This window comes from Dasypus novemcinctus, chromosome 10 (assembly GCF_030445035.2).
Source record: "Dasypus novemcinctus isolate mDasNov1 chromosome 10, mDasNov1.1.hap2, whole genome shotgun sequence".
Lineage (NCBI taxonomy): Eukaryota > Metazoa > Chordata > Mammalia > Cingulata > Dasypodidae > Dasypus > Dasypus novemcinctus.
In genome coordinates, this window is record NC_080682.1 from 99453256 (window position 1) to 99466292 (window position 13037).

The 13037-nt window shown below is 36.4% G+C and overlaps 1 protein-coding gene across 1 annotated transcript; it reads right to left on the reverse strand.

Moving 5' to 3' along the window:
* Positions 1 to 6730: 6730 nt before the first annotated feature.
* On the reverse strand, positions 6731 to 7678 carry LOC101426885 (olfactory receptor 51L1). The gene has a single exon (XM_004447281.2). It carries the CDS (start codon positions 7676 to 7678, stop codon positions 6731 to 6733), a length of 948 nt encoding a protein of 315 aa, XP_004447338.2.
* Between the last annotated feature and the right edge of the window lie 5359 nt (positions 7679 to 13037).

Below are 13037 nucleotides of genomic sequence, written 5' to 3' on the forward strand. Positions count from 1 at the left end.
AGTCCAGCATTTACCAAATATATTTTATTACATCCTTTATTAACATTTAGAATTAGTGCTAATTTTAAAATAGTAGCCTAAAAGATCTTTGATTAAAACAAAGATCTTCAATAAGTGGTCTTCAATGAGAAGCAATTTTGCCCTGCAAGGGGATATTTCACAATGTTTAGAGGTAGTTTTAGTTGTCACAGCTGGTGTGGGGTGCTTTTGGTACTGGTGTGTGGATGAAAGAGGACTTCCGAGCATCCTACAACGTACAAGATAGGCCCCACAATGAAGAATTATCTTGTCCAAAATGTAAATTTAGCCAACCATGAGAAACCATGGTTCAAGGGAAAAGCATAAAATTAAACCCCAAATCAAAATTCTGTGTTTAAATCTCTGGATAAAATGAAGGAAAGGCAAATGGCTCCAAGGCCATGACAGTAATGCCCATGAACCGTAGATCCAAAGGTTCTTGGCTTTGATCCCCAACTCTGGTATGTGCAGACTGTGTAACTTAGAAAAAGTTACTTAGAAAAAGTTACTTAACTTCTTTTTACCTCGATTTTCTCATCTATAAAATGAAATTATAATAATTTTATCTGTATTGAGTTTTTCTAAGGATTCAGTGAGTTAATACATGTATAGTATTTAGAACATATTAAGTATTCAACAACAGAAAGTCAAAAATCCAATTACTTGCACATTTCTATAGGGTTAACTAGTTACTGTAATATTCTGCAGTCTACCAATTATGTGACCCTATGTTTTATGACCACAGCTGAAACTTCTTTCAAAGGTGCTAGCAAGTATTATTTAAAGGGTACAACAAATCTGTATAGCCATCAAATAATTAAATCATAAGGCTAAGTGATCTGGATCATATCTCCTAAGTCTTTCAACCATGAGACAGATTCCCAAGGATATTTATGTTAAGAAAGAAAAGCAAATTCCCTTTCCTAGGGAATTATGTATCTAGTTTAGAAAAGTTAAATTTCATGCATTAACTTCATTAGTTAACATTCTGAAACATATATTAACATCAAAAGAATTTGGTCTTTAAGATCCAGCTCTCTTGATATTTTATGAGTCATGGAACATTAACATGATAGGATTTTCTGAAAAAGTTAAATGATCCATGGAAAATACAAGCTAGAAAAGTCATGGACAATGTGTCTAATGATACATTGCACCATATATTTATCTTCACCTAATTTAATAAGACTTAGTTCAAATAATAAATTCCTGTATTTTCTACTTCCTCTAGAAGAGTAATCATTGATTTCCTACTCTCAGTTTTTCAGGATAACACCATCCTTCCAAATGCTACTCAATCCTTTATTTTTCACAGATCCTTACTTGATAGCTCCGTGGTGATGTTCTTCTAGCTCTTAAACGAACTTGTGTAGACCTTGCTGGATGAGATAATGAGTGAGTGACTACGGCAATGACCCATTTCAGAGAGAAGTATATGTACCAAAGAAAACTACCTAAAATATTGTTTTAATGGAGGGATGATATACTTCTATTATATTTGTAAATGTCTTCAAAGCTTAGAATTAATTCATTATTGATTCATATTGTAAGAGGAAATAAGATGATATGAATGAGCACATATGTGCCTGTGTGTATATGTGTGTTCACAAGTGTCTTTCTGTTTTGGAAGACTTGGGATGCTCTTAATTTCTTAACATGGCATGTTCATAGAAGAACAAGTTCATCTTTGAACCTGTGGCCAAAAAAATTCATGTAAAGTATGTTTGAAAGTTGGCAGTGGAGAGTTGCCTAATTTAGTATGTGCAAATTGATGAAAACTGAGTATTAGATGACAAAGAAATTATATTTTATATCATAAGGATTTCTTACCTTATTATCTGCAGGAGTACACCTTTGCTGAACATTTGTTAATTGAAACATAATGTAGGCACAGGGTTCAGGGCATAAGGTAATAAAAATCATAACTGATTTCCTGAAGGCACTTTAGATGGAAAAGAACAAGATTTTACTCAAATAACTCTGTGCTACAATGAAAAATACCTGAAGTAAAACACCAAGAAAAAATAACAAATATAATAGGGAAAATTTGTCATATGAGACCCATATTCACAAACAGTAGAGTTTAAGGAGAGGAGAAAATGAGACAATAATAATATTTAAGAGGTTTCCAAAACCAATAGAAGACATAAATTCCCACTAAAGAGCTCAGTGGAACATTTGCAGGATAAATTTTTTTAAAAGAAAAACAAAATACAAAAAAAACAAAACAGAAACTAGGCACATGCAGCAGAAGGAAAAGGGACACATTTTTTCCAAAGGAACAAGAACACTTGACTTCTTTACAGAAACAATGGAAGCCAGAAAGCAACAAGTAACATTGTTAATGTGCTGAGAGGAAATAACTGGCAACCTGGTATCCTATAATCAGAAAAATATATTTCATATTTAAGGTTAAATAAAATCTTTCCAGATTACAGCAGATGGAGTATCTTTCCAAAAAGTTGGAAATAAAAAGCAGTAGGACAATGATCCTAGATTGAAATGTGGAATTAAAAAAGAAAATGATATGGAATGAAAGAATAAATGTATGGGTAATGATGAATTACTAATTAATGATGAATTAAAATGAATGTACTAAAGAATAGCTGAACTTGTGTTTGTCATATTTTGTTTGATTTTCAGGGTGCCTAAGAGTTACCTCCTGAGAGCCTTCATGTTGCTCAAATGTGGCCACTCTCTAAGACAAACTCAGCATGTAAATTCATTACCTCCCCCCCCACCCCAACCCTGCATAGAACATGACTCCCGGGAATGAGCCTCCCTGGTGCTGAGGGATTACTACCAAGCACCAACTGATAATGTAACTAGAAAAAGACCTTGAATAAAAGGGTCAACTCAGACCAGCAGAATATCTCAGCCCACATGTAATATCAGGTGTTAAATACTGCTTTTTGACCTTGAATAAATGGGGGAAATGGAAAGGATAAATGAGTTTATATGGCTATGAATCTCCAAAAAAGAGTCAGGATGTCATCTGAGGGGTTGCGCTTATGTACGCTTCAGCAGGGTCCCAGAGACAGCCCAAGTAGATACAACCTCAGTTATTGGTTCTTCTGAGGGCTACAGAGACCCACAGGTTCATTGGTCATGGTAGATGGCTCTGGAGTTCAGTGTTATGTCAGGTGGCCCTACTTTGGAGTTTGTGTCCCTGACTGTGATGGAGTTGGATTCAGATGTAATCTTTCTACACATATCTCTTCTTTTACTTTTACTGGACCTGTAGTTGGTGCTGGGGTTGGTATATACTCAGGGGACCTGAATCTCTGGACTGTCTATGTGATAGCCAGGTCTTGAGCCTCAACAGACTTGCAACTGTTACCCTCTGGTTTATTGGACTTACCCTAGCCAGCTAACAGGGAGGTGAAGAAGGTCAACCACCACAGCAGGGAGCCAAGAGTGCCTACAACTGCAAGTAGGAAAATTGCATCTATCATCCATGTGGAATCTAAGCCCCTTCTTGATATAGAGGTGGAGTGGATGTAACCATTCCAGGGTCCACAGGATGGAGGAAGAGTGGGCTTTACTGATTAGAGTGGGCTTTACTGATATTCTACTATGAACTATTGTAATTAGTAATGGAAGAAAATGTAGAATTGATGTAAGGAAAGTAGCCACAGTAGCTGCTGAGGGCAGGGAGAGGGAAGAAGAGATATGATGTGGGGGCATTTCAGGACTTGAGTTGTCCTGGCTGGTACTGCAAGGACAGTTACTGGACATTGTATGTCCTGCCATAGCCCACTGGGTGGACTGGGGGAAAGTGTAAACTACAATGTAAACCATTATCCATGTGGTGCAGCAGTGTTCCAAAATGTATTCACCAAATGCAATGAATGTGCCATGATGATGAAAGAGGTTGTTGATGTGGGAGGAGTGGGGTGAGGGGGGTGGGGGGTATATGGGTACCTCATATTTTTTTAATGCAAAAATTACAAAAACAATAAAGAGGGAAAAAACGAATAGTTGAATATCTTATGGAATATAAACATATATATATAATGTATACTGAGGTAAAAGCCTAACATTTTCTGATGGAATCAGATTTTTCTGATAATGAGAAGTAATGCAGTTTTAATATCAGCAAAGTTGTTGCATGTGTAAGAATGGAAAATATATATTTTGCAGACTCCAATCAAAAGAAAACTAATATAGCTGCATCAATATCAGAAACAAGAGGTATTAACTACAGAAAAAAAGTATCATACTGATAAGGGTCAATTCAGCAAAAATCTACTGTAATTCTTAATTTTATTTACCCTAACACAGATACCAAATATATAGAACAAAAATTGAAAGAATTAATAGAGAAATTATTAAGTCTACAATATTAGTGGAAACTGGAACACATGTTTCTCCAAAGTTGATAAAAGAAACAGAGAAAAATATGAAAGCATATAGAAAATATGACCAGCACAATCGACATAGTTCACATTTACAGAACACTGACCCAATAATAACAGAGTATAAGTTATATGCACCGTACATGGAACATTTAAAAATATGAACCATATGCTGAGTTGTAAACAAAGATTCAACAAATTACATAATGTCAATCTAAAATAATAAAAAATGTAGTTAGAAAAATCTCACGTAATTAACAATGCAGTTCTAAATATTTAATTTTCTAAATATTCTCTGAATAATTAAGAACTCAAAATGAACCCAGACTGTATTTTGACTGAAAAATAAAGAACCCACATATCAAAACATGTGGTCTGCAACTAAGATACTACTTAGAAGGAAATTTTGTTACCTTAAACAATAAAAGAAGGAAGTGTCAAAAGCAGTAACATCTCAGGAAATTAGAAAATGTAGAGCAAATCAAAGCAAAAGAAGAAAGAGAGAAATATGTAGGGTAGAAGTCAGTAACATCAATAATCCTGCAGGTGTATTACAACTGAATATCATAGTTTTCCTAGCAGTCTGCTTTCCTACTTTAGTCAGCAGGCACCATGAAGGGCTGTTCCAGCTTGTTAGTTCCAGCTGTGGTTCTCTGCCTGCCAGTCTCACCCCAACAGCATCCTACAGCTGCCCTTCTTCTCAGCATGAAAGGGAATCTCTGCCTGCCAGCCATGGCCCACCTGTACCCCAGAGGGGTAATCCCTTCTTGCCCAGGACAACTGAGTGAATTTATCTGGCATCCAGTAGACTACACACAAATATACTCCAAGAATTCTAAACCCTAGCTTTGGGGATGAGACCCCACTCCCAAATTTATACCTTCCTTGAATATTCTCCCTTTGCTCTAGGATGTTCTTTAACATTCTGTTTTACCCTTTAGAATTAATTTGCTGTTAAAGTCAATAATTATTTACATTAACCTATTCAAGTGACTGTGAGGCTTTTGTCTCATAATTGGACCCTGAATTAAAGGGCATAAAAAAGCACTGACAATACAATTAAAAACTGATATATTGTACTTCATTAAAGTTAACACTTCTGGTCATGAAAAGATTCTATTAAAGCTTACAAAATGTAAACTGTAGCATGTAGAAGATAATATAATACAGATATCCTGCAGTTACTGATATTCAGAATATATGAATAACTCCTAAAAATTAATAACATAGAAAAAATAAATGTGTTTTTCTGGTTGTGGAGACTTACTCGTGCTCTTGAGTCCAGGCTTTTCTGGTTCAATATCTCTATAGCATAAGCCTCATTTTTTCTCTTTGGGTGGAAGATTAGGTATTCCTAGATCTTTGATCTACTGTCATTTGTGAACCCACATAAAAGGGATAAGCAAGAAATTTGATGCTGATTAATTATGAAATCAGAATTTAAATTAGGTAATTGATCTAATGACATTTAAAAAGTTCAACACAAATAGCATAATAATTAGCATGAGTTCAGTTGCATAAATATACATATATGAAATTTCCTGTACTCGGGTAAGCCAAGGCTGTGTCTCCAAGACCCCTTTTTGTTAGTTCTTATGTTCAAGATTAGAGTAGAAGAAACAGAGTGACTGGGTCATTTCCATTCTCCCAGGTTCCTATGCTTAAAACTTAGTCAAAACCATGGTTTTGCTTGTATTCTTATCTTGTTCTATCTGCCTGCCAAAGGGTGTCCTTGAGAATTTTATTTCGCCTTTCATTCATATTACAGGTTTTCTGAGAACCTCTCAACCCAGGGATTTCTAGGAAGTAGACTCTGATGTGAAATTTAGTGTGCAGTATAAGTACAGGCCTAGTTCCAAAGCCAATAGCCACACAAGCAGTTCAAAGTCTTGCCAGAAAGTCAAGTTCCAAAGATGCCCTAAAGAATCAGAAAACCTCTCAGAAATAGTTGTGATATTGCAGCACGAGAAATCAATGATGGGAAAATTTATTAGAGAGAGATAGTGGATATTAGATAAGTAAAAACAGAGTTATGTAAATGTAGTTATATTTCACAAGGAATTGTTGCAATTATTTTTAAGAAATGTGTACAGTTTTTTAACCAATCTCTTATCCATGCACTGTCTAGTTTGTCTCTCAATTATTTGCAATCACAAAGGCCACAGTTAATTTTCACAATTTTGCCAAGAATAGTCAAGAATAGTATAAATCTCACAAAGGCTGAGATAACAAATGTAGGAAATAGGAGAATAATGAATTTAACTCTATGATCTTGCTCCAATTATTTTATTCCTAACTATACAAAACTAGCCCCCTTAGGATTTTCAGTGGTAAAACTGGAGGACAGAGGTTACTTAAAGTTTTCTCCTTAATCCAAATTTGCGGAGAATTCCTAAACGAATCTGCTTTGTCTTGATACTATAGATGACTGGGTTAAGCACCGGGGGAAGAAGCAAGTAGATGTCAGCCATGAGGACGTGGACGATGGGAGACAGATGCTTCCCAAAGCGATGGGCCATTGACACTCCAATAACTGGCACAAAGAAGATGAGCACCGCACAGACATGAGATATACATGTGTTGAGTGCCTTTAGCTGCTCTTCATGAGACGCAATGCCCAGCACAGCATTCAGAATCAGGACATATGAAAGAAGTATGAAGAGGGAATCCACACCTAGTGTGGCAATGACGACACAAAGTCCATAAACACTATTTATCCTGGCATCTGAACATGATAATTTCAGAAGATCCTGGTGCAAGCAGAAGGCATGGGAAAGGGTATTGACGTGATGGTACAGATAGTGTCTCAGTAGCAACGGCGTGGGCATTACAACTCCCATGCTTCTCAGCAAGCAGATCAAACCAATCTTGCCAATTACACCATTGGTGAGGATGGTGGAATAGTGCAGTGGATAGCAGATAGCAACAAAACGATCAAAGGCCATGGCCAGCAACACTGAAGACTCCAGAAACGTGAATGTATGGATGAAAAAGAGCTGAGCAAAACAAGTACTTGCCTCTATCTCCTGAGCACCCAACCATAGCACAGGAAGCATGGTGGGAAGTGTAGACAGGGACATACCCAGGTCAGTCAGTGCCAGGATGGAAAGGAAGTAGTACATGGGCTGGTGGAGGGAAGACTCAATCCAAACGACAGAGAGGATGATGCAATTACCAAAAAATGCTACTAAGTATGCCAGGCAGAATGGGATTGAGAGCCAAGGAAGAATATACTCTGGTCCGGGGAAACCTCTCAGGATAAATATGGGCTCCACAGCATCACTGCTATTGCAGACCACCATAGTGACCTTTAAAATGCCTCAAAAATAGTGACCTTACCCTGAGAAGAGCCTCCTCTGTTACCCTCTCTTATCCTTCAGTGCTATCCCTTATGAGCAGAAGTGCAATCAGGATGAGAGGACTCTTTTCTTCATCTTCACAGAGGACGGTACCTCTTATGGGTCTGATGTAAGAAATATTTCCCCATCATTAAAAGCACCAAATTCTGGAACAAAAGTGTGGACTATGCAAATCTGATCATCCCAATGTTGTCAGGTTTGCATTGAGGACACTGGAAAATTTGAATAGCAAAAGAGCAGAGAACAAACCTTTACTTTATGGTCTGAAGATGAAAATAAAGAAAAGTGTCTATTGATTTACACAAGATTCCTATCAGGAACATCCTTAGGTTTATTATTTATTGCTCCTGGGCTGTCTTGTCGAACAGGACAATTGGATTGGTCCCAAGGACTCAATATAATTTCCCTTTGTATTTAGTTCAGTTTTGTTTAACAATTCCTAATACTTAATCATTTTAAATAATTAATGTTTTACTGCTAAAAGTTAAATTCCTCAGTATGAAAGAAGGTATGGCAACGAGACTAAACTCCATAATCCCAGAACGCTTCTCACTTGTATAATTTAAAGTATTTAGTAGTACAGCAACTCTTCCCTAACCAAAAATTCTCATGGAAGATATATATATATATATTTATATATCACAGATCAAGGCTTAAGTGCTTTGAAAATAAATATTTAAGACATAAGGCCATTGTGCACCTATGAAAGCCCTTCTAAGGGTGGCTTCTTGTCCACCCTCTTACAAAACAGCACAGTTAGCAAGATATCTGTTACATATTGTGTGAAAATTAGCAATACTTGGTACTATCCACTCTTCTAATTATCCTTTCTTGATCAACTTTTTCCTCTCCAAATGATGCTTATAATCACGTTTTTAAAAGAATATGCAAACAGAATGTTATTTTTTTCCCTAACTGTATAGGTCATTTGAACCTACCTCTATAATCATGGCGATCCCAGAAATGCAGCTCTACGCACTCACCTCGGTGTCTTTTGGACACAACTAAGTTCATTCCTCCTGTCTGAAAATAAAATTCTAAAGCCTGGGTTTCCTTTCCCTCAGTAGTCTGCATTGTGATTGCTGCACCTCCTGTGGTGGATACCCATGTTGCCCTTGCTCTGTCCACGGTGTTTGACCTTCAGCAGGACAGCCAGGCCCCAGGGCATTCTCTGCTCTTCCCAGGACCTGATTCCTTATCCAAGACTTGTCTCAGTCTATTGACTATTCCTGAGTAAATTTTTCACTTACCTTTTCCCTTAGGGTCTAGACTGCATAGTCTTCAGAAATCCCCCCAGCAATGCCTCAGCTTTGCCTCTGACCTCTTGAGAGGTCAAACCCTGGTCTGAAGTGAAGATCTTTCCAAATATGGATTCAAAGACCCATATCATGAGGCTCCAGCTGTCTGGCACTGATCTTTTAGTGTCTTCAGTTTATTTTAGAGAAACTTTTAATAAATTTTGCCCTTTCAACTGATTCTTTTTTTAATTACTAATACACACAATTGTTTTCTACATATACAACTGCCTTATACATCTCTCACTTTTTATTAGAGAAGTCGTACCTTTCACTTTTAGTTCTTTACTTTACATAAACACTAATCACGATATCCAAAGTCAATCTCACAAAGAGTGTAATTAAGAAATAGCGAAGACTATGATTTGTACAGAATTGGGCTCTTAGACACTGATAATGTTCAGTAAAAAAATTTTAGAAACTTGGTGAGAATGTCATGGCAAATATAATATAAAGGGCTGTCAAGATTTGGGTGGAATTTGTCAATAAATCTTGTTAGAGATGATTCACTTATTGGATAATATTTTTGTGGATTTAATTTTTTGTCAGTTGTGTTTGAATTTCCTGCTAAATTCAATTCTTAAATGTGAAGTCAGACTCACCTAACTATAGATGGGCTGGAATTATCTTATTATAAGCATCATTCTTAGAAGAGTTGAGGTTACCATTCCTCTTGAGAATTTCTAGAAGTAGGTGCTTCCTATTCACATCAATTTAATATTTTCAAGGCATTTCAATTTTCTTGAAGTTTCAGATCATCCTTTGCTTTTCCACCACTAAACATATTATGAGCTATGAATTAGCTATGAAATTATGGTTTCATGTCAAATTCCCATCTTATTATGGTGAAAAATAAATACATGGTAACATTGGTCATTGCTTAAATGTTGAGAAAAACAGTTCTGGCACATCAAGGCTGGCTGTGTACTCTATCAAATGCTTTCTTCTCCTGCTCAGGCTCATAGATTTGCTTGACTTACAAGAACAAAACAGAGTCAATAATCATAGCTATGAACAGCATCTGTGCTTTGGGCATAAAATGGTTTTTCCATGTGAATAAGTTATGTTGTAGCTTAAATTCAGTGGTACATTAAGTGCTAGCAGTTAGTAGTTGGCAGGGGAGATAGGAATAAAAGGAGAGAAATAAAACACTGCTTGCTTGCTGGCTTTAGCATACATATTTGATGCTAAGAAAGGGTTAAGCATTCTTTGAGTCTCCTAGTCAGCATTCTTTCTGCAAACACTGAGTACCTAATACTTACCTTTTATTTTACTAATATGACTTTGGTCCATCAACAAAGATATAACTATTGGAAACCTATTATACTCTAAGCTTTGTGCTAGGTATTGGAAACACAAAGAATAAGATATATTCCTTCATGGATCACATTCTTTGTCAACTTGAGGCTTTAGGGTCATAAATTCCTGCTCCCACCCCCTGGATTTGAATAGCAATTTCTCTCATTTCAAATATTCTACATATTTTTGCAAGGGTTATGATCTCTGCCAACAATGCAGGAAGGTAGAAGGAAAAGACCCAAATAGGAAAACAAAAGCACCTATCCTTATCATATTTAATAAAATTACAAATTTTGATAAAAAGTAGTGAGTAGTAAGTTTACAAGAGCAGGCAAAAGGGCTTAATGGTACCCCCACAATATGCCTCATTTTCTCTCATTTGACTTATCAGAATGAGTACATCTCTTGCCCTCTTTTACTGTGAAGTTGCAGAACAAGCCACTAAGACTCAAAAGAAAGTACAGCTCTTGATATCATGTGATATCTAAATTATGTTTTAATAGTAATAATATGCATTGATAAAATTAATTCACTTTTAATATACTCACATTATTGGTAACAGTGGCAAGGATTTTTTGACCTCTCTATTGAAAATCTAGTCTTTTGGGTCTATTCATACACTTAGGAAAAATCCAGGTCCAAGTTAGTAAGCTTAGAATCTGCATATCAAAAAGGTGAATTTCCCAACTGCATTTTATTTTTAGGTTATTAGTAAACACTAGATCAGAAAACACATGGTACTATATTCCCCAAACTCCTAAATGCTACCTCTAATTAGTTCCCTGAACACAGTAGAGGGAAACAAATTTGATAAATCAAAGTGATGCAAGTTTTTGTTTGAGTTCAACTGACTTTTAACTCATTGTCTGTGTAAGTTCTCAGTCTTCACATCCCATGTTTCAAAGGAGGGCTTTAGAATCCATGCCTGAGAAGCAGAAGGAAATGCCAAGCCACCCTCTCCAGAAAGTAAGAAAGACCTTTCAATGTTTTTGTCTTTCTTTCTGCAAGCCCAGGAGTTCCACATCAGCTAGGAGTCAGACAGCTTCCTGGTAGTCCAGCCCAGCAGTCTAATTTGAGCTTTATTTGGGTCACTAGCCTTCAATAAAACAGTCAGCTACTCACTATATTCTCAGACTTACTAGGCATAATACTCATTCAGCACATTTATTTTTCTTTGCCTTCAAGCAACATTTTTCCTCTCTAGTCTTCAGTAACTCACAGAGTCCCTAACTGATTTTCTTTTATCTTCCCTCTCCATCAGAAACTTCTACACTGTTTACCTGTTCTAAAGCTCAGCTCACTAAAGCACACACTCAAGTGCACACACACGGATAATACTGGACATAGAGTGGAGAAGTAGCATCCTTTACCTTACGTAGTGAAGTTCTTCCATGCTTTCTCCTTTAATTCTTCCAATTATAATCTAAGTCACATATTTTTCACTCCTCAGAGAAACTGCAGGAAATGTGTCCTTGGGAATTTTCAGAAAACTATAATTGATACTGTTTCTAGATTCAAAGTTAAGAAAGGCAGGAAAATCCCAAGTAAATTCTTGCCCTTTCTTCTCCTTCTTTTTCGCTGCCTTCTCTGTCATGTCTTTCACTTTTGTCGGAGCCTTTGTTGCGTCTTTTCTCTGTTAATTTTCTAATGACTCTAATTCTGGGCCATTAACAATGAGTCTTTATGTTTTGTATTTTGTTTGTTTTGATACTATCTAATCACAGTAAAGCTGAAAGGGAAAGAATAGGTAGGGACTAAGAGTAACTTTAGAAAGACTGCTTCAAATGGCAGAGGCATGTATAAAATCATGTTGCACTCACCTCTTCCAAGTAATTACAGGAGAACCACTGAGGATGACAAGACCATTTAATTATGCCTCACCAGCTTCCTGGCTGCGGGTTTCAAAAACTATCTTCCACTGACTAACCTGTTTTAAAGTTGTGAAAAAGAGTGGAGCAGAAATTTATGATATGTCATACATTTCAAAATTGTTCACAAAAATGATGACACCTGTTTTTTGTCCCCCTCTTGCAGAAATGCAAATTGTACTTCTAAAGAATTTCCCCTTCAGCCCCATATGTTGACACAGATTATGCTACATGTTACCCACTGTTTGTTTTGTAATAAAACATTTGAACATATTTGAAAATTATGTAAGACAATTGCATCCAGACAAGCGCTTAATTAATCATGCAAACAGTACCCCTTTTCCGGATCCATTGTTCTTTTCTATATTTCTCTGCCTAAACTTTCCTCTTCTGTATGTCAAATCCTATTCTTTTTCTATTTCTACTCTGTAACTTTCTCTTTTCCCTCATTCCACACATATTTATTCTTTCCTATTGATCTTCTAACTCCTACTGCCATTTACATCTATTGTGTTTTAGCCTAAATTTTGGTCCTTTCAGCATTTAATTATCTTTTTTTATCCTTTCTTCCCAATAAATCTGACTCACCCTTACTGTGACCTCCCTTTTCTACTCTGTCCAAATCTTTTCTCTCTCTCTCTGTTTTTGTTTGTTTGTTTTACTGCCTATATCTGTCTTCTCATTTCCTTTTGTATTCATGTGCTTTATAACTTGCTCTCTTTGGCTTATCCCTTACCTGAGAAAAGCTCTCATCTGTATCGGACAGTCAAATTTATACTGACTGCCAGGGCTACAGTTTTGGCCCTCATGCTTTGGAAACCTTTGATTCCTTATGTGGTG

Bases quoted from the DNA above. Each gene is read 5' to 3' on its own strand.
- LOC101426885 (XM_004447281.2), bottom strand. From the start codon at position 7,678: ATGGTGGTCTGCAATAGCAGTGATGCTGTGGAGCCCATATTTATCCTG.